Here is a 19894-nt window from a genome sequence, read left to right on the forward strand (position 1 = left end):
CATGTAGGACACAGCCTGGGATGTCATCTGATCCCATGGATGCTGTATTTTTAACTTTGGAGAGTGCGTTTTTTACCTATGTGGCCGTTATTACCAGAATTTGGCAATCTTTCGATATTGAGATTGGCCCTTTAGAGGGTGAGAGGGGGTGAAGTTTGCACTGAATCAGTCTGCCAGGATATTGGCAATATCCTTGGGATCAGTATATTTAATGCCACTCTGTTGTAGCTCAGAGCTGATCTAAGCATTGCCATTTAGATTCTTGACATAGTTATAGAATGCCTTGTGGTTGTCTTTGGAATCTTTGGCAATTTTTTTTTTCATAACTAGCTTTGGAGGATTTTATGAGGGATCTCAGCTTCTTACTGAGGCTGGTAACGGAGTTTTTTGCATCCTGGGATTTTCCTCTCTTCTGCAACATTTTCTTCCTTTTGTTGTAAAGTTGGTTTATGGCAAGGGACCACCAGATTGGCTTCCTTTTTTCTTGGAGGAGAGCATCTTGGTTCTATTGGGGATGGCCCGATTCATGCACAAGTGGATGTGCTCATACAGTGCCTTAGTGTAGGATTCAGCAGTCGAACTTTCAGTTCCCGTCTGCATGGGTGTCATGAAGTTTGTCACTTCTGACTTCAGTAGCATGAAGATGGCATTGGATAAGTTTTTTATGGAGGTTTCCTTACTGGGGGGTGGTGTGGGATGTGGATGTCAAGGGTGATCAGCTTATGGTCAGACCTGACCAATGAAGTGGTGACCATAGGTGTGGAGCATCAATTTCCCATGTTGGTAATGGATATTGGGGCCCCTGGTGGGACTAAGGATTAGTTGATCCAGGGCATTGGAATTTATGAATTCCAAGAACCGTTGGGCAAAGGTGTTGGTACACGAGTAGTTTTCCCAGTTAATGGCAGGGTAGTTGAAATCACCCAGTATTAGGGTGTTTGGTTGTATCTTAATACATGTTTAGAAAGGTGTAGTGAGAATCTTGGGGCATGGTGGGGGATCTGTAGCAAGCTACAATTTGGATTGCAGTCAGTTGCACCTGGAGAATTTCAGACACATTGTGTTGGGCAACTGGCCTGGTGTTGTGAATATCCTTGGTGAATATGGACACTCCTCCACCTTTAGTGTTTCGGCCCTGGTTTGGTGGACGAAAAGTGTGGTATGAGTTGTAGCCTGGTATTGCAAGGTGCTCTCTGGAGCCTTGAATCAGGTCTCAGTTACTGCACAGATATCCATGTTCTCCATTTTTAGGAGTGCCTCGAGAGAGTGCATTTTGAGGTTTAGATTTCTAGCATTGAGTAGCATTACCTTCAGATTTTGCATGCTTGTACCTGTTACAGTGGTGGTTTTGTCCTTTGAACTTTGCCTAAAAAAGGCATTATAGGGGTGGCAAGAGCCTTAGCCAGTAACCTGAATCCCATGGGCAACAAGTGCAGACCATCTTTGGGAAGGCATCGTGGTCTGTCGATCATGTCATCCCAGGCAGACAGATACTGGATCCCCTTTGAATGACGCCAGAAGCTTAGCCAATTGTTGAAGTCAATCATTTTGTCCTTATACTGTGGTATCATTCTGGGCGAAGGCAGAATGCTACTCAGGGCTAGGGTCATACCTGCCTTGGCCACATGATCCAAGAGCTCTTCCATGTCTCTTTTCATGTAGTCCAGGGGGGTATGTCTCAAGTCATTCATTCCAACATGGACAAAGACCGAGTCATATTTATACTTGTTGTGGAGTGACTTGAATGCATGCGTTATGTGGCAGATCCTGGCACCCAACAGGCAGCTGACTGTAATTGGGACATCAGTGGCCTGATTATAGAGTCACCTATGACTAAAGTGTTGGGTACGTTGTCTTGCCTTAGGGGCTGTTGTTGGGTGGCACACTGGTGTTGTGAGCTATGTGACACTTTGGTTGTGACTGGAGTTTGTTTGTGTTTCAGCTTTGGAGGTCCTTGCTGCTTGGGCAGGTTAGTGTTAAGGGCCTCCACATATGTGGGTTTAGTTTTGCTATGTCTGGGTGTTGGTGGTGTGGGTTTAGAAGGGCTATGTGTTGCTTGAGGTGTAGTGCGGGTGTTAACCTTCTCCTCTTGACTGTCTTGCACAATCTTGGGGTGGAAAGAGCTTTGCTTCCAGTTTGGCTATGTAAGTGCATCTCTCGCAGGTTGTAGTGTTGGGTGATAGGAGGAGAGGGTTGTCTGTGAACATGAGGTAATTGCTGCATTGCCTCAGTTTGCCCAGAGACACCAGGTGGACAGGAGAAATCACCAGAAGCTGGCCCTTGGACATGCCTGGTTTGGTGGGGTTTTTTTGTAAAGTACAAGAGCTGTTTTCCCTTACCTTAACAAGGTACTTTACAGTTATAGGCTGTTTAGTGCCTACGATGATTCCTCTCACTAGGTTGGACATGGGAAAAATTCAGCAGTTTGTAAAACACACATAGACCCAACATCTTCATCCTTTGAAATTTCAGATTGCAACTTTATGCTTTGTCAAAAAGGAATTGCACTGGTGGAGTTAGCAAATGGCTCTAAATCCAGGTCATCCCTTTTCTGTAGCTATCCCAAGTCCATCTGTAAATACAGATTTCCCAGATTTTGCTTGGGGAGTACTTTCTATAGGGGTAAACATTCAAGGCCTGTGGAAATCTTCAAACAGACCAAAGAACATAAATGTCAAAGAGATGCTGACTGTGATTCATGCCTTAAAATCAGTAACCATTTGAAATGTTGGGACTTGCTAGGTCGAGTCCCAAAACACAGAGTCTGAATGGCCGAAAAAACAGACTTATACATAGTAAGTCTGAGATGCCCATTTCCCCAAAATATTCCCTTTTCTCCAAGGTATGGTGATCTCTGAGTTGGTATATATATATAGATGTTGCAGGGCAGGGCCCTTGCCCAAAAAGAAAAAAGGAGGGAAGCAGAGTTCAATGTTCAAGCTTCTCTCTCATTGATATATATATATATATATATATATATATATATATATATACACACAAAATGTCGAAACCTGATATCATCTAGACCAAATGCTTGAAAACCCACTTCATTGACATACCAGATAAACAACGACATTCTCAGGGTAAGTAATCACTCAGTCAGCAACACACAAAACCAAAACTGCACCATTCAAAACACACACAGGTGGAGGCTGTGCCCCCCCCCCCCCAGTATGCCCACCTAATTAGATATGCCAACTCTGAGATTGCACTACAGTTAGGAAAAGAGTAAAGTTCACCTTCACAGCCAGCAGATTACTTACCCTGGCAAGCAAAGGAGAGTAGTAGTGCTGAAGTTGAATTCATCCTCAAGTCTTGGTGAGTACCTTCATGAGGTGGACCCTGTTTTTCACAAAATTTCCCCAAAGCAACACTGATATATAGACTGTATTTATATAGCATATATCATGGACAGAAGTAAGTCCAAAACAAAAAAAGTAGCTGGATGAATAAGACCCAAGATAAAAAAGTGCCCAATTCTGGAGGCACACAGGTGCTAGGGCTGGAAAAAATGACAGTGTAGAATCCTCAAAATATGGAAACACTCCTACAGTGGGGCCAGTCCAGGCCAGGCCCAGGGGGAGGATGGCCCCCCTGTTGTAGAAGGAAGTAGCAGTCCACAAAAAATCACAAAAATTAATTTGCCAAAGAAGAGCCATAAAGACGATAGAGTGGACTATTGAGGATAAGAAAGAAATTGTGTATTCTTACTATTATGTAAAAAGCCAGAATTTCCAGGCACAAGGTATACAAAATGATTAAGAGAGAAATTAGAGGAAAGAAAAATACGTCCGCAGAAAAACTGTCACAAGCTTCAAATAAAAATTTGCATTCATTATTACAACAGGTTTTTGAAAAAACAGTATATAGATCAAGAAGCTTTGCTCCTAGGAGTGATAGAACCAGATTCCCACAAAAAGACCTAACTCATCCTGGAAAAAGAAGCATCTGAGGAAGTGCGTAAATATAAACAAAACCTAGAGATGTTTGAAAAATATAAAAAAATATGGATATGGTTGTTTTGGTCTCACTGCTGTTCACCAATGGTTTATTTATTACAGCCACGTTATTTTGTCTTGTTTAAAACATTAATATAACAAAGACTGAATGTGGGAAAAAAGATTAGTAAAGCAAAAGTTAAAGAAATAGAAGTTGAAGTTATGGACTGCCTGCGAAGTGAAGGATTTAATGTAGAAGGTCTAACACAGGCTACATCACAGCATATCCAAATTAAGGGGAAATCAGTAGAACAGGAAGCAATTGGTCAGGTGCCATATCAAGATATTTTGGAGCCTTCCACAAGAAGTCAGTATAAACGTTCACCTGAAGCTAGACTGCAAGGAAAGGAACAGGAAACTGTGGAAACTCGGAGGCAGTCAATGTTGAGGAGTGATAGGCCAATGAGTTCCCATATGACAGAGTAACAGAAGACACAGGATGAAATTGAAGAGAAGGTGCCACAGGAAGATGCTATAGAACTTTCTATAGAATGCCCACAGGAAATGTAAAACAAGGGATGTGCCCTCAGTTTGGAAGTAAATCAGCTAAGAGAAGAGTTGCTTGATTTAATTGGCATGGATAGATATATTAAGATCAATGAGAGAAATAGACTGCAGAAGGTCAATAAAACCCAAAAAGTCAGAAGTCTGATAAAACAAATGAGTGCAGTAATTAGAACTGTCCACAGAGATCCATGTGATATAACAGAAGTAAACAGGATATACTACTGTGCTGCTAAATTAATAACTGATAAAATTCTACCACAAGAACACAGGGTAGTGAAGGAAGAAGGGGAGAAATCGAATACCATTATGAAAGTATCAAATAGAGACAACTATAAAGCAATTAAAACAAGTGTCACTGTTAGAAGATTATAGAAGAGGGAATAGATCAACAAAAATACTAAGAAAGATAGATGTGATTGAAGTAATGCACATTATTAGAACAGACCAGGATCTATCATGCACTGTCGCATATAAACTAAAACTTTCAGCCCAGGCGGAAAAACTTAGAAGATACACAGATAAAACACACATACCTCTTAGGAAATAGCCCACATCCACCTGTAGTAGGACAAGTTTAATGGTACTTCACAGAATAGAATTCAATACAAAAAGAATACAAATCTCCAGATTGGAGATTTGTATTCTTTTTGTTGACTGGAGATTTGTATTCTTTTAAAAGCCATTGTAGAAGTGATAGTAACTTTTTTAATAAAAGAGTGTCTAACTGGTTGTGGGACTGCGGTGGTGGTGCTGCGGTAGCGTTGTCGCCTCACAGTCAGACATTGCACATTCGATTCTCAGTTAGAGTGTCTTCTGTGTGTTGACATGCGTGAATTGGCGTTCCTTCGTTGAAGGTTGTGCGTTAGGCCCAGCAAGCCAGCATGTAAAAATGTACTGCCAATCATTAGCGGACCGGAGTTCCGTTGTGGCGACCCCTAACCGGGAAAAGCCGAAAGACAGAAGAAGAAGAAGTGTCTAACTGGTTGTCTGTCAAGTGCACAGAATATTCTTAACAGTATGGCAGAATTTTTTTTTTTTTTTCAAACAAACAAATACCTTGTTGATGTACTGGTCTGTTTGTGAAGAATCTCTACCTGTTGACTGATTGAAGTGCTTTAGTGAAAAGAATATGGGAGATGTCATGATACAATTTTGCATTTTTGGTTCAGCATCATTAATTATGAGAAATTTTTGTAACAGGGGCTGTAATGCAAATGCACAGTATAATAGCACACTGTTGCATTTCCAGGTTTTTAATTCCTATTTCAGGAGAAGGTTTAAGAGCAATCCAGTTTGTTTTTCAGTACAGATCTGTGGGTGCTCTCTGTTTATGCATTCTTTTGTTTTTGCAGGATGGTGAGCTTGTATATTCAGAATGGAGAATGGAAAAAGACAGTGATTCAGGAAAACTAATAAGTAAGTTTTATGCTTTCAGTAAAGAGTATTAAAATAGATGTAAAGATTTATTTACATACACAGCTTTTCAGTATCCTGACTCAGTTATCATCATACATGGGAGGTAGACACATTGCTCAGATGTACCTCTGTCAAAGGTGAAATGAATATTTTATTCTCCTTTCAAGTTAAGAAAAATGGCATACAGTATTCTGGGTTAATTGAATTTCACGTAGCTTACATAGTCAAGCTGATGTGTTACCCATTGTATGTGTGGTATGTTATCAAATCTCAAGAAATCTTTGTATAGCCACAGAACATGTAATTTCTTTAACTTTTGCACTTAACAAAATGGCCACCTATGAACAGCTAATACATCAGTGAAGATTCATCCAAGAAGACCTAAGACACTGTAACAAGCCAACTGCAGTATTAGTAAACAGGCAAAATCTTCATGCTTATCATTGATTTGCAAACTTTTGACATATGGAATAAAGTTAAGTAAATCAGTATGTTGAGTTAAAACACATATTACATTTCAGAAGGAGAGGGTTTACTTCCAACGTAGTTAACCTACTACTGAAGTGTACTGATACTCTATTTTTTTCTGTCTTCTTTTGCTCAAATATTTTTTATAATTGCATTATAGTATTGTTCATCCTGTACTTAATATTTTCCCATTCTGTTTATATAGACGACTAGTGGTAATTTTTCTTTATCTGCATCAAGCCTAAACAGGACAGTTTTGTCAAGCCAACCAAGAAAATCTGTGTCTTTGTAAACCTAGTACTGCAGGCTCCTACATCTCTTCATGTACTGCTGTTTAGATAGCGTCAAATAAATATTCAGCATTTATTTGTATAATATAGATAAAGTCATTGGTTTATGTCTGTATATGTCCAATCTTTAACTGATGTTGATTGCTGTACTACCATCAAGTAAAGTTTAAAATGCTGTTATCTCTCTCTACTTGCTACTTATGGAAACCCCACACATGCACTGTTTCCTTATTTTTTCCTGTTCATAGGGTCTTACATTTCTAACTGAAATCCAAGGATATCTGTTGCTTTAGTCTGCTTTATTCAGTGCACACCAAGTCATTGCTGTCAAAACGATCTCCATCCTATAAAACAGTGCATCAGTACCTTGCATTACAGTGCATTAGTAGTGCAACAGTGCATTGAAGTGTGCATCTGGTTTTATGGTCTTTGCAAATGTTTGTCAGTATTTTCCTGAATTGTCACCGAAGGAAGAAACTTCTCATGCTTTATTGTGTCTGCAGTGGCACCTTGTTTGTAGAATACTGTGTCTAGTACATTAACTGCTTAGGTCTAGTCTCTAAAATGAATGCATATTCTGTGACTTCCAATTGCACATACTGTTCGTTTGCCTATTGAAACAGGACAGGACACACATAGTAAATCCCAGAGAGAGTCACTTAATTTAGGCATTCTGCTGTATTTCAGTAGCTACTGCAGTAGTTTGTGGCCTTAATGAAGCTTTGGTTATATGTGGGAGGTTAAGGAGGAGCAAGTAACAATTCAACTGGATTTGTTCATGTGTAATTCTCACAGTTAAATACTATTTATGCAGCTGCTCCCTTCACCTTAACATAGCTATGCCATGCCAGGTGTTACACAGTTCATACTATTGTGTCTTGAATACAAAATAATTAAAAAAGCAACTTATAACAGTAGATTGCAGATTTTATCCCTAACATACAGCTGTTGTACATCTGAAAATAAATTTTAGTGTATTAATGTAGGCCTGTTATTTCAGTCATTAATCATGGTTATATTAAGATATTGCTGTTTTTCATTTTATTTTAAATTAGCCTGCAAATATCCACAGCTATTGGTTTGGTGTTGTACAGTGATTTTGATTATTTATAGATGTTTGAAGATTTACCTTCTGGTTTATAGTTAGTTTACTACATTTTGAAAAATATTAAAAATATGTTATTTAAGCTTAAGGTTATTAGCCTTTACTTTTTTTAGATGAACTTGACTGGTATTTTAGCTTTATTGTGTAGATAATGTACAGTAGATAAGTAAACAGACTGATATATATCGATAGACAGACAAGTGTGTGTGTGTGTGTGTGTGTGTGTGTGTGTGTGTGTGTGTGTGTGTGTGTGTGAGTGATTTTTTTTCATTTTTGATTCAATCAAATTTTTGTTAATTCCATTTTAAAATTCTGATATGAGGTATAAGGGTTTAAAGCAGAAACCACTCAATTTATATATCGTGTGTTACCTGAAATGAATGATTACTTCTGAAAGACCCATAAAAAAGACTAGCTAAAACTAAGAGCTACTAGTTTTACATTTTTTGTCACTGTTTCCCGTTTATAAAGTAAATTTAGAACTAGCTTGTCAGCTACCTTTAATTATCCTTTAACTTGTCACTCTTTTGGAATTTGCTTATGTTTATTGGTACTTACTAGGTTAGTGACCCATGAGATGTTCAAAGCCTAGCTATATATTCCCTTTATGATTTTAGCCCATATAGCCCTTATATTTTAAATATGAATAACCCAAAGATGAGCAGAACATTTATATGCTGCCCCTATCCATTAGGGACAAGCGTGCTAATCCAGGGGTGAAATTGTGGTTAGTTATCTACTCATCCAGATTACATTTCAATAGTGTAAGTGAAATACTTTTCTTAATTTATTATTTATTTATTGACATTTGTTTACTGGGAAAGTCCAACTGGGTGTTAAGTATCCATTTTCAGTGGTGGCCTGGGGATAAAAGCTCCAAAGAGTTAGATAATATCAAATAAAATAGTAGTACAGATGTAATTAAAAAAGCATATATACATGCAAGTTGGCAGTGAAATACATAGGATACAATAAAGAAGAGGACACACTAGCGATGTAATTAAAAAAAATGAAAATTAAATATGATAGTAAGTATATACAAAAAGAAGTATAGTTAGGAAATAAAAAAATATCCAGAAAAAGGAGTAAGTCCTTCCTAAGAATGTACAGAATGAATGTAAGAATGGGCAGGTGTTGAAAGGTACAGATAAATAGTACGATGAGTGGTTAGTATGAATGTGAAATATTTGTTGATATAGATCATACAGGTAAGGTGCATGGGCATAGCCATTAGTGAGAAATTCTTTGAGAGAAGACTTGTATACATGGAGGCTAGTTATAGTTCTAATTAAATTTTGGATAGAGTTCCACAGTTTGGCTATGCGGTGTGAGTACAGACTTAGTCCCATACTTCTTTTGCTTTATGGATTTCAAACAGGTTTTTGTCTTCAGATTGCAGAGGGTGATTTGGGAGACAGTGATGACGTACTGAGGATATAGAAGAGCAGGTACTTTGCTTTATGTGGAGAGGAAGACAGGCGCAAAAAATGGTGTTTTCTGTGATAGATATCTATCCCTCCAACATATTATATTTATGCTACAAAAGAGATATAGATCTCTTTTGAGAGTGTTTGTGCCCCCAATGGACTTGTGAATGTGCAGTAGGTCTGAAATGACAGGCTGTGTATGTAGGGCAGAGATTGCCTCTCAGTAGCCCTCATGACACCAAGAAGAGGGACGAGGCTTTGAGACTGTCTGCATAATTTTTTATAATTTAGGTCCTTGATTTTTTTTAGTAAGAAAGTGTTGTGGGGATTCAAGTTGTGTCAAATGGTTGGATAGATACATACTGAAGAGGCATTATAGTCAATGATCGGCCTGGTGAGTGTGAAATACAGTGGATTGATCACATCCTGGACCTGGATGCCATACCCTTAGTAATAAGCTGTAGGAGTATAAGAAACCTAGTTGTAATGCTAAAAAGAGGATTTGTGTCATAGCATCAAAACCCATGTGAACAAATCCTGCTTAAAAAAAAAAAGAAAATTATCAAAACTGCACAGCCCAGCTGACTTCATAGTTATATAACCATAAAGAAAGACACAGACCATAAACAAAAACACACAGACTATCTCATCAGATTCTTGTCTATGTAGTCCCAGTTCAAAAGCAAGGACATGGTGTGACACTGCCAGCCGAGCTATCTGGAATTTTGTAAATAATTCTATGTCATTGGTGAATATTGATATGATTTATACAGAACTGTATGTTATGTACTGAGCTTCAAGAATGTAACCACAGCATACCCTTCTGGGACATAGAAGATTAATTTACAAAACTTCAAGAAAATAAGTTGAAATTAAGTGCTTTACGATGTGCTATAAAAGTTAGTTTCAATGCAGCAAGCAGACACACTGTCTAGAGCTAGAAGTTTTTCTATTGTCTGAAAATAAAAGTAATTACTAGGTTTAAAACGTAAAGCGTTTGATTGCTTTATGACTTCCTAGCAGCTACACAGTTCTGAGCAAACATTCGAGCGATATGTATTTTTAACACAGAGAGGTTAACATTCTTAGTTTCTGTTTTAGCCTGGGAACTGAAGTCAGGTGACAAAGAGTGATGTCATCCAAGCTAACCCAGCAGTAATGTTTATTATTAATTTAAGAACTCTCTCAGAGAGAGATTGGGCATTTTGTATTTTGTCTTGGACCTAACAAGAACATCCACTCATCAACATCTGCACTTGCCATGCTCTGTAAGTTTTTTAGGGCATAGTAACTCTTTTTAGATATAGTTAGGAATATAGTAAAAATTAGTTTAGATGTTGTCTGTATTTAATTTAGTCTGTTCTGCATTGCTGTTTTAAATATTTCCTCTGGTTTTGAACTCTGAAGTAACTGTGTTTGTTGATTGAGTATTGTTTTGCTCTTTTATTATTTATTATTAAATATATTTAAACCTATCTTGGTGGCTGATATTTGTGAGACATATTTAAGCTTTTAGGGTACTTACATATCTATTTGGTGACACTGTACAGGCCACTCCTAAAGGGTACCTGTCAAATCTTTGACCCTCAAAATTTCGAACGTTACATGGTCGAGACCAAATGTTTAAAATTTTGAGTGCTCGAAGATAGACTTTCAATGGCACCGTACAGTGCAGATAGAGTGAATTTTTCTGCACTGAAGTGCGGTCTCGGAATTGGTATATTTAGAATATCCAACGAACTGGGAAGCAGTCAACACAATTGGTATATTTAAGTAGGGGGGTATGGGGGTGTAGGGGTGCTTGCCCCCCTGCCTACACTATTAAAGTGTTTTTTTTTCTGTGTTTTCTTTTTCTTTTTTTTTCTTTTTTTTATGTTCGAACATGCAAATGTTGAACATTTGATCTCAACCATGTAATGTTCGGCATTTTGGATGTTCGAACATTTAACATAGATCCCTCATAAATAGCCTTGCATGTCTTGGTCAAAACTACCATTTGGATTTATAGTAATATTACACAATAGGATTGGTCACCCCTTATAAGGGCCTTACAGTAGCTGATAAGGAAGGGTGGCTGGTGGCAGCTGGTACTACCGTATAGTCTAGGCAGACAGGGCATAGCTAGTAAACCTGTGCCAGCCTTTCCCAGGTGTGTGTGTATGTGTTTGTATATCAATCAAATCTCAAAGTGTGTGTGTGTGTGTGTGTGTGTGTGTGTGTGTGTGTGTGTGTGTGTGTGTGTGTGTGTGTGTGTGTGTGTGTCAGCTACTTGGGCAGGGACATGAAGCACTGGATGGACAGAGAGGGTGCTGGAAGTCTTAGTCTGGCCACTTGGCTGAGGTCTCAACCCTACAGCTGTGCCAGTGGGGAGTCTTATTGGGGGTCTGGAGAAAGAGGGAGAAATCAGCCCCAGATTGACTGTGATCTCTGTGTGCTCTTAAGGGAAATTGTACTTTACTGTGTGTGTACTTGCCATCCTCCCATTGTGTACACCCCTCACTGCTGCCAGTGGTGAGGATTGAGGCTCCTTGATTACTGGGCCAGTGCAGGGGCGTCACATATTAATTGATGGCAGTGGTGGGATTGAGGCTCCTTGATTACTGGGCCAGTACAGGGGTGACACACGGTACTCCATATCCAGTTCTAATTTCTCCTGAATGTTCAAATACCTTAAATTAAACTGACAAAAACATTAAACATAAATCAAACAGTTTAAAAAAAATAAAAATGACTTCATTCAGTTAATAACCACAACAAAACTGCCTTCAATGAAAGTGTTATCATCAAGACAACACACTTTTCTAGAGTGATATGCATGCATTAATTTAAACAAAGCTAATAACAGAAAAAAAAGAAAAGGGGAGGGATCCAAAGTGGAGCAGCATAAAAGGAGCAATATAGGCCTAAAGGAAGAGCCTTAGAAAAAAAGGAGAGATTTGTGAGCTGTTTGCCTTAGAGATCTTTGGTGTGGCAGAAGATGTCAGGACAGCATAGCTCTCAAATTCTTTGCTCAAGAATTGTGAGCAAAGTCATAAATAATAGGGAAACAAAAATCCAAAACCTAGGATAGTTTTTAAATTACTGTACTGTTGTGTGATACAGTCTTCTGAGTGTTTCTAGCATGTGAAATCCTCTACTTCAACTGGAATTAGTACATCTCATGTTATATGCTGACTATTAGGCAATATTCCATTACATTTCTTACTTTATGTACAAATGTTCAGAGTTCTAAATAACAATGTTCTATTTTCTATATGCATCTTATACGTATATATATGTTCAACTGTATTGGATATGGAGGGTCGTACGGATATGACTAGCAACGGAACTTTAAGGGACTTAATTTATGCCTTGGGCAAAAAGTTAGTTGTCATTAAAGGTTTAAAACTTGACAATGCCTATTTGAATAGATGTCTAGAACTAAAAGTAGTACCAATAGGGTTACGTTGTTTTAAGGAGTCAGTGGCAATTACATTTACTGAAGCTATTGAAAAAGAATTTAACTCATTATTGGATAATTTTGGTTTTGAATTGATGAAGGTATTAATTAAGTACAATGATGAAAGACACATGTTGAATGAAGTGGAAAACATGAATATATTGATTGCAAACGATTTATTATTTTCACAGTGGGAGAAGTTGTATATTAAACAGTTTGATGTTGCTGAAGGGAAATGTGAAAAGATATACAAAAGGAAATGTAAAAAGCTTGAGAGAGATTTAGAACAGTAATGTAAAAGTGATGTATATCCCTGGAGGAAGAGGGAAGGGAGAAGGTCAGACAGTTATGACAGGCCCATTAAAGTTAATACTCAAAGTGCCCCCATTAGTAATGAACAACGAATATATATGTCACCACAGGAAAAACAAAATTTTCATTGGGAGGGGAAACAAAAACAGTACAGGACATGTAGAGATGGAATGGGAAACAGATGGATTGGAACAGGAAGACTTGGAAAAGAAAAGCAAAAATGGACAAAGAAAAGGGGACAATGGAAACAATACAGGTAGAAGAGGGTATAATAATAACCCATGAAGTGATATAAGCTTGGGGTAATTTCAACATATATGATTACAAAAAAATAAATTTAGAAAAAGAACACTTCAGTGTACTATCTAAAGGGATGAAGTTTGTACCCAAAAGGAATTTTAATATTGTGGATAATTTGATACAATTGAAATTATATTTAAGAAGGTTAAATCTGGCAATACATTTCCATGATAATTCATCCAGTGGTCAGACAGGTGTCCTTAAAAAAAAAAGTACCTTCATTCCAACTACGCGCCTCACTATAGCTTCATATGAAAAAGTGGTAACTAGAGAATTATACAAGTTACAGCAAAGTACTAAATATATTAAGGTAAAAAACAATTTGTCATTTAAGGAGACTGAAATGTTGAGGAAACTTAGGTCTGACCACAGTATCTGCGTTATGAAACCTGACAAAGGCGGAGGAGTGGTACTGTATGATAATTTGGAATATATCAACAAAATGTAAAACATATTACAGGAGACTGGGAATTATGAGACAGTGTCCTTAAATGAAATTCATATTGCTTATCGACGCATTGACTTATACTTAAGAGAAATTTCATATTGACAACAGAATTACAACAGACACATATAACTATCTAAAGTTAGAGTTTCCAGTACTTGCCACTATAGTGGGTATTCCAAAGGTACATAAAAATTTGATGGATCCCCCGTTTTAACCAATTGTTTCAGGTAGTAGATCTAAAACCTTCCCTATAGGAGTAGCCATAGACAGATGGCTTAAACATATATATGGAAAAATATCACATAGTATTAAAGATTCCTGGGATTTCCTTACCAGGTTAAAACCTGAAATATGGAAAGAAGGGCTAATATTTCTTACCATCAATGTAGTGGATCTTTTTTCATGCATCCCTAAGGAGGAAGGGCTTGACAGTTTTTTTAATAGTATCAGAAAATATGCAGGATATGAATGGGAAAGAGTCAGCCTTATAGTGGAATGCATGTCAATAGTCCTTGATCATAGCTACATTTATTTTGAGGGTGAACACTACAGGCAGATTAGTGGAGTGGTGATGGATGCTGCTTGCGCCCCTATTTTCGCTATCCTAGTATTATTAGACTGGGAAGAACAGTATGTATTTAACAGCAAGTTTAACAAAAATATTGTGTTATAGCAGATTTTTGGATGACATATTTATTTTATGGGAGGGCACCTCAGATGAAATAAGTAATTTTGTGGATTACTTGAATAGTACAAGTACATTCTTAAAATTTACGTACAATAGTGATGGACAGGGTCTAGCATAGTTAGACACATTCATTTCACATACATCTACAGGATTTAAGTTTTGAATACATAGGAAGGGCACTTTTAGTAATTCATACTTGGAATTTTCGAGTAGTCATCCTAGAAGTCAAATGAGAAGCATTTTAAAAGGACAGTGTATCCAGGGCTGCAAGAATGACTTCTAGTTATGAGGAAATGACACAGGAATTGGATTATACTGGATCTTTATTTAGAGAAAGGGGTTGCCCTATAGGTATGACTGAGGATATCACTAGGTTTGTGAAAAAGGAATGGGGTAATAAATAAGCCAATTTTAAGTTCAGGATTAGTACAGACAAAACCCTACCACTAAAGGCTCAAAAGAGACAAATATTAATCAAGCTTGTATTTGGGAATATAATCCTTATCTACAACAAGTCAAAACATATAATTACAAAAAATTGGAATATACTGAAGTCTGATGAGTAAATTATTAACAAAGTAGGAGAGACCCCAATTTTTGTCTGTAAAACAGGACAAAGTATTAAGAAAAAGCTGGAGAATTGCAGTTCTTTTAAAGATCAGGGCAGTAAGGAGGGGGCATACTAAAAAATGTGGAAATTGTCAACAGTATCATGCAATTTTAAAAGTCGACAGTATTATCTTGGAAGACACTAATAGGACAGAAGTGAAATTTATGCATGGAAACTGCAACACCAAACATGTCATTTATCTAGCAAAGTGCACTGAATGTTATGGGTTTTATGTTGGCAAGACCAACAGGTGTCTTAAAAATAGAATGTATGATCGTTTATATAATATTAAGAGGAAGGATAAAAACAATGCTTTGTAAAGACATCTGAATAATAGCAGGGGATGTAACTCTTTTACGTTTGGTATGCTTGAACATGTCAGACTTAATCCTAGAGGGGGAATATAAAGGTTTTATTGGGGGAAGAAGAGGTTAAGTGGCAATTACTTCTTAATGCTACTAACCCCCCTGGTCTGAATGACAACATCCCCATTAAACCAGTGCTGCCGGCTAGATTATGACATAAGGAAGGGGCTACTACTTAATATTTGTCCTCTAAGAATACAGAGCATTCCACTAACTATGTACCCATTATTATGGGTTTATTTCCCTGATTGTATTTTATTTCCATTTTATATTTTTATTTGTTCACTCTAAATGGAATGTGCATTGGATGTGATAGTTAGCACAAGAGTATAACATTTTTTGCACTTAATGATTTTCACAATGTACCTTATGAGTTAGGTGTCTAATTCAAAGTGTGTCACTTTAAATCCGTGAACAATTTTAATTGATTTTCATGGTCCATTGGCACCAGTTTTGTGTGTATTTAAATGTATTGTAAAGAGCTTAACATAATCTGATGAAGTCTACATTAGTAGTGGATGAAAGTGCTTAATTTGTACTGGTTTTGTTGTTTTATTAAAGTGTTTTTAAAACTTAATTAACGGATTGCCAGAGTAGTTGTTCTGAGGATCATTGTGTTATTATTGAGCTTTTACTCGGTTTCTGTTTTATTTCTTTTACTCGTGGTTGTTGGAAAAACACTTGGTTTGGGTTACAGGTGTATTGTATAATTATGTATATTCTTTGCAATGTATACTGAATACTGATCACTATTTTTCTTTTTATTTCTTTCTTTTTTTTTTTTTTTTTTGAACCATGGACCTCCAATGAAAAGGGATTTACACCAAGTCAGACTCACCCAGTAAATAAATAGTCATTAAAAGATTTAATAGTACAACAGGTTTTGTATCAGCATGCATTTTCTGATCAATAACAAGTATGAAACTAGTATCTGGCAATATTGAAGGATTATAATCCTCAGTGCTTTAGCAAAAAAATACAAAAAAAATTATGAGATAGAGAAAAATATGAGGCAAAATCAAGGGCAGCTGTGAGTTATGTTTTGTAGTTGAATAGGAGAGTTTCCATGTTTAATATGAGAGCTAGAAGTGATAGTTGATTCACTTGTCAGATAATGGATAGAATGGGACTAAAGAGGAAAAGACAACAAAACAAATTCTGACAGGAGGAGTGGGAACATGGTGAGACAAAGGACAGGTGGATGTGAGCAGGGGCTGTCAGACAGGTAAAGAAGAACTGGGGGGGCACAGAATAAAAAGAAGGGATAAGTATCAGATGCACGCACAACAGATAAGACAGAGAAAGAAGGTAAGCTGTAAGGACATGTACAGACCTAAGTGACAGGTAATGAATGGAGTGGTATAGACCAAGAAGTAAAGGAGATAAATGCCTGACTAAGGACAGAGACGGTGGTTTTACTTTTTAAAATGCAGTCATGGAAGAGCTTAAGAGATATGGATAGGCAGAAAGGAGTAAACGGGTTTTGTGTTGGTCTTGTGGTTTAGACTTAATAAGACTTGGGAGAAATAACAAATCTGGTCCATAAAGGGAGTGGGTATAATTATACTGTGATTTATATAGGAACCAGTTGAAGTGGTGGTGAGAAGAGCTAGAGAGGTGTGGGAAAGATGTTAGTATAAAGAAAAGGAGATAGGGTTCTTAAAAGTGCTAAATGTGCTGGCTTGTTGATGAAAGATGTAATTAGGAACTGTCATGACTTGGTGTGGCAATGGACCACAGGAAAAGGCTACTGAATGATAGGAAGATGTGAGGGAGACCTGGCAATGAGACCAGTTCAGTTGCAGAGAAACCAGTTTTTTGAACTATGTTGGAAATGTGCATGTTAATGACTGTACCCTTAACCTAAGATTGATGGAAGGTGTTTACCTTATAGACACAAATTGCAGGGTTTGATTCTTACATGGGGTAATTGGCTAGGTTTAAAATGGCCCACAAGGGCAGTTACCTAGTAGTAACCTATGAACCTATGAACCTATGAGTAACCTAGTGGACATACCACTAGAGATTGTAAAACAGTTACCTCTTGGTGATAACTAGAAGCAGCAGTGTTTCAGGTAGCGACTATCAGTTCTATAGCATTGCTCATCATGCACCTTCTTCATAATGCTAATAATTGGAGCAGCTTGTTCTTCAGACATAGGCATTGCCATGAGATGTCGGTCCTAGCTGCAAATAACTACATTTTTGGAGAATTTCAGAGTGGCCTTAGTTAATATCCCCTTTGATAAAAGTCAAGGAAAATTTTCAGTAAGTCAAAAAACAACAGAAGAGGCTCACCACCACTTAATGCAACGTAGTTTAATAAAAAAAAAAAAAACAGAATCCAGTAGTAAGCACTTTCACGTTTTAAAAATGTTTCATCAGACTTCAGTATGACTGTTCCCATTACTCTTAATTTGTATATGACCTTCTAAATTCATTCATCCAATCTCTTGTTACACATCATTATGACCTCATGAAAAAACAAATAATCAGTCTCCATAGAGCCAATATACATATTACTAACCTACATTTAAAAACAATTAATTCAATACTATACATATTAAAAACTCAACTATTAATGAAATCTAATTCAGTTACATAACAACATTATATATAGAAACATTAAATAGTTATATAATGATAAAAACATATACCCAGCCACCTAGCAGCTATAATGAATTTATGTAGCCCAATTTATATAGTTTGCACAATTTATATGATTTATATAACCTATACAAATCTATGATTTATATAACCTATACAAATCTATACACGAACATCATCTCAATTTCATATCTACTTCAAAATCATTATATTTCATAGCTTAAAATACTGGCAAATATTAATTCAGTAAAAATACTATATAAAAACTCATAATCAAAATAACTAAAGATCAATATATAATACAGATGCTGACAATTATTCATTAAATATGAAAACTATATATATTTATTATTATTTAATGTGCATAAGGCTGTGCTGCTAAGAAAGGTTTAAGTGATACATTATCATTTAGACCATGTGTTTTATGTGCTTGTAGTCTTATTATCCACCTATTCTCTTGTTCTTCTGTATAATTGATGATATATATAGAAACATTAAATACATATATAATGACAAAAACATATACCCAGCCACCTAGCAGCTATAATGAATTTATGTAGTGATTCCTTTTACAAGTAGGAATTTGAAACTCAAAGAAATAATGAATGATAATTGGAGACTGTTAACTATTGATGATAAGATATCTGAATTGGTAGGGCCAAAACCTAGTTTTACCTAGAAGAATATGAAGTCGTTAAAAAGACTACTATGCTATGATGAAAATATAGAAAAAGAAATCCATGTCCAAAGGAAAGGGACCTTTCCCTGTAGATGCTGCAATCAGTGTATGTATATGCTATGTGATAATAAGTTTATACATCCAGACACTGGACATGAATATGTCTTTAAACATTATGCAGACTGCAGATCCAGGGATTTAGTGTACTTAGCTCAATGTCAGTTATGTAAGTCCTTTTATGTGGGAAAGACTAATAGAACCCTTAGGGAACATGTTAGGGAGCATATTTATGCCATAAATAAAGAAGATGAGGGAAATGCATTGGCCAGACATGTTATGGGGTATGGCACAGTACACAAGTTCAAGTTTAGAGTTGATTAAGAAAGCTGGTAGGTTAGGGGATGTCAAAAATTATATAGAAGAACAAGAGAATAGGTGGATAACACTACAAGCACATAAAACACATGATCTAAATAAGGTATCACTTAAATCTTTCTTAGCAGCACGGCCTTATGCACATTAAATAATAATACATACATATATATATATATATATATATATATATAGTTTTTATATTTAATGAATAATTGTCAGCATCTGTATTATATATTGATCTTTAGTTATTTTGATTATAAGAGTTTTTATATAGTATTTTTACTGAATTAATATTTGCCAGTATTTTAAGTTATGAAATATAATGATTTTGAAGTATATATGAAATTAAGATGATGTTCGTGTATAGATTTGTATAGGTTATGTAAATCATATAAATTGTACGAACTATATAAATTGGGCTACATGAATTCATTATAGCTGCTAGGTGGCTGGGTATATGTTTTTATCATTATATATGTATTTAATGTTTTTATATATAATATTGTTATTTAATTGAATTAGATTTCACTAATAGTTGAGTTTTTAATATGTATAGTATTAAACTAATTGTTTTTAAATGTAGGTTAGTAATATGTATATTGACTCTATGGAGATTGATTATTTAACTGTTTTTTCATGAGGTCATAATGATGTGTAACAAGAGATTGGATGAATGAATTTAGCAGGTCATATAAAATTAGAGTAATGGGAACAGTCATATTGAATTCTGATGAAATGTTTTTAAAACGTGAAAGCGCTTACTACTGGATTCTGTTTTATTTTTTTTTGTATTAAACTACGTTGCATTAAGTCTTGGTGAGCCTCTTCTGTTGTTTTTTTTGACTTGGTGGTATTGATCT

At 36.3% G+C, this 19894-nt stretch overlaps 1 protein-coding gene across 1 annotated transcript in view; it reads left to right on the plus strand.

Moving 5' to 3' along the window:
* Positions 1 to 19894, plus strand: part of LOC122814288 (dynein axonemal intermediate chain 3-like) — a 948661-nt gene that overhangs the window by 543810 nt on the left and 384957 nt on the right. Inside the window, exon 8 of the mRNA XM_044086878.1 lies at positions 5858 to 5921. Within this exon, the coding sequence (XP_043942813.1) occupies positions 5858 to 5921 (64 nt within the window). The remainder of the gene's footprint in view (positions 1 to 5857; positions 5922 to 19894) is intronic.

Source organism: Protopterus annectens, chromosome 10.part0 (assembly GCF_019279795.1).
Source record: "Protopterus annectens isolate FY-2018-M chromosome 10.part0, PAN1.0, whole genome shotgun sequence".
NCBI classification, from domain to species: domain Eukaryota; kingdom Metazoa; phylum Chordata; order Ceratodontiformes; family Protopteridae; genus Protopterus; species Protopterus annectens.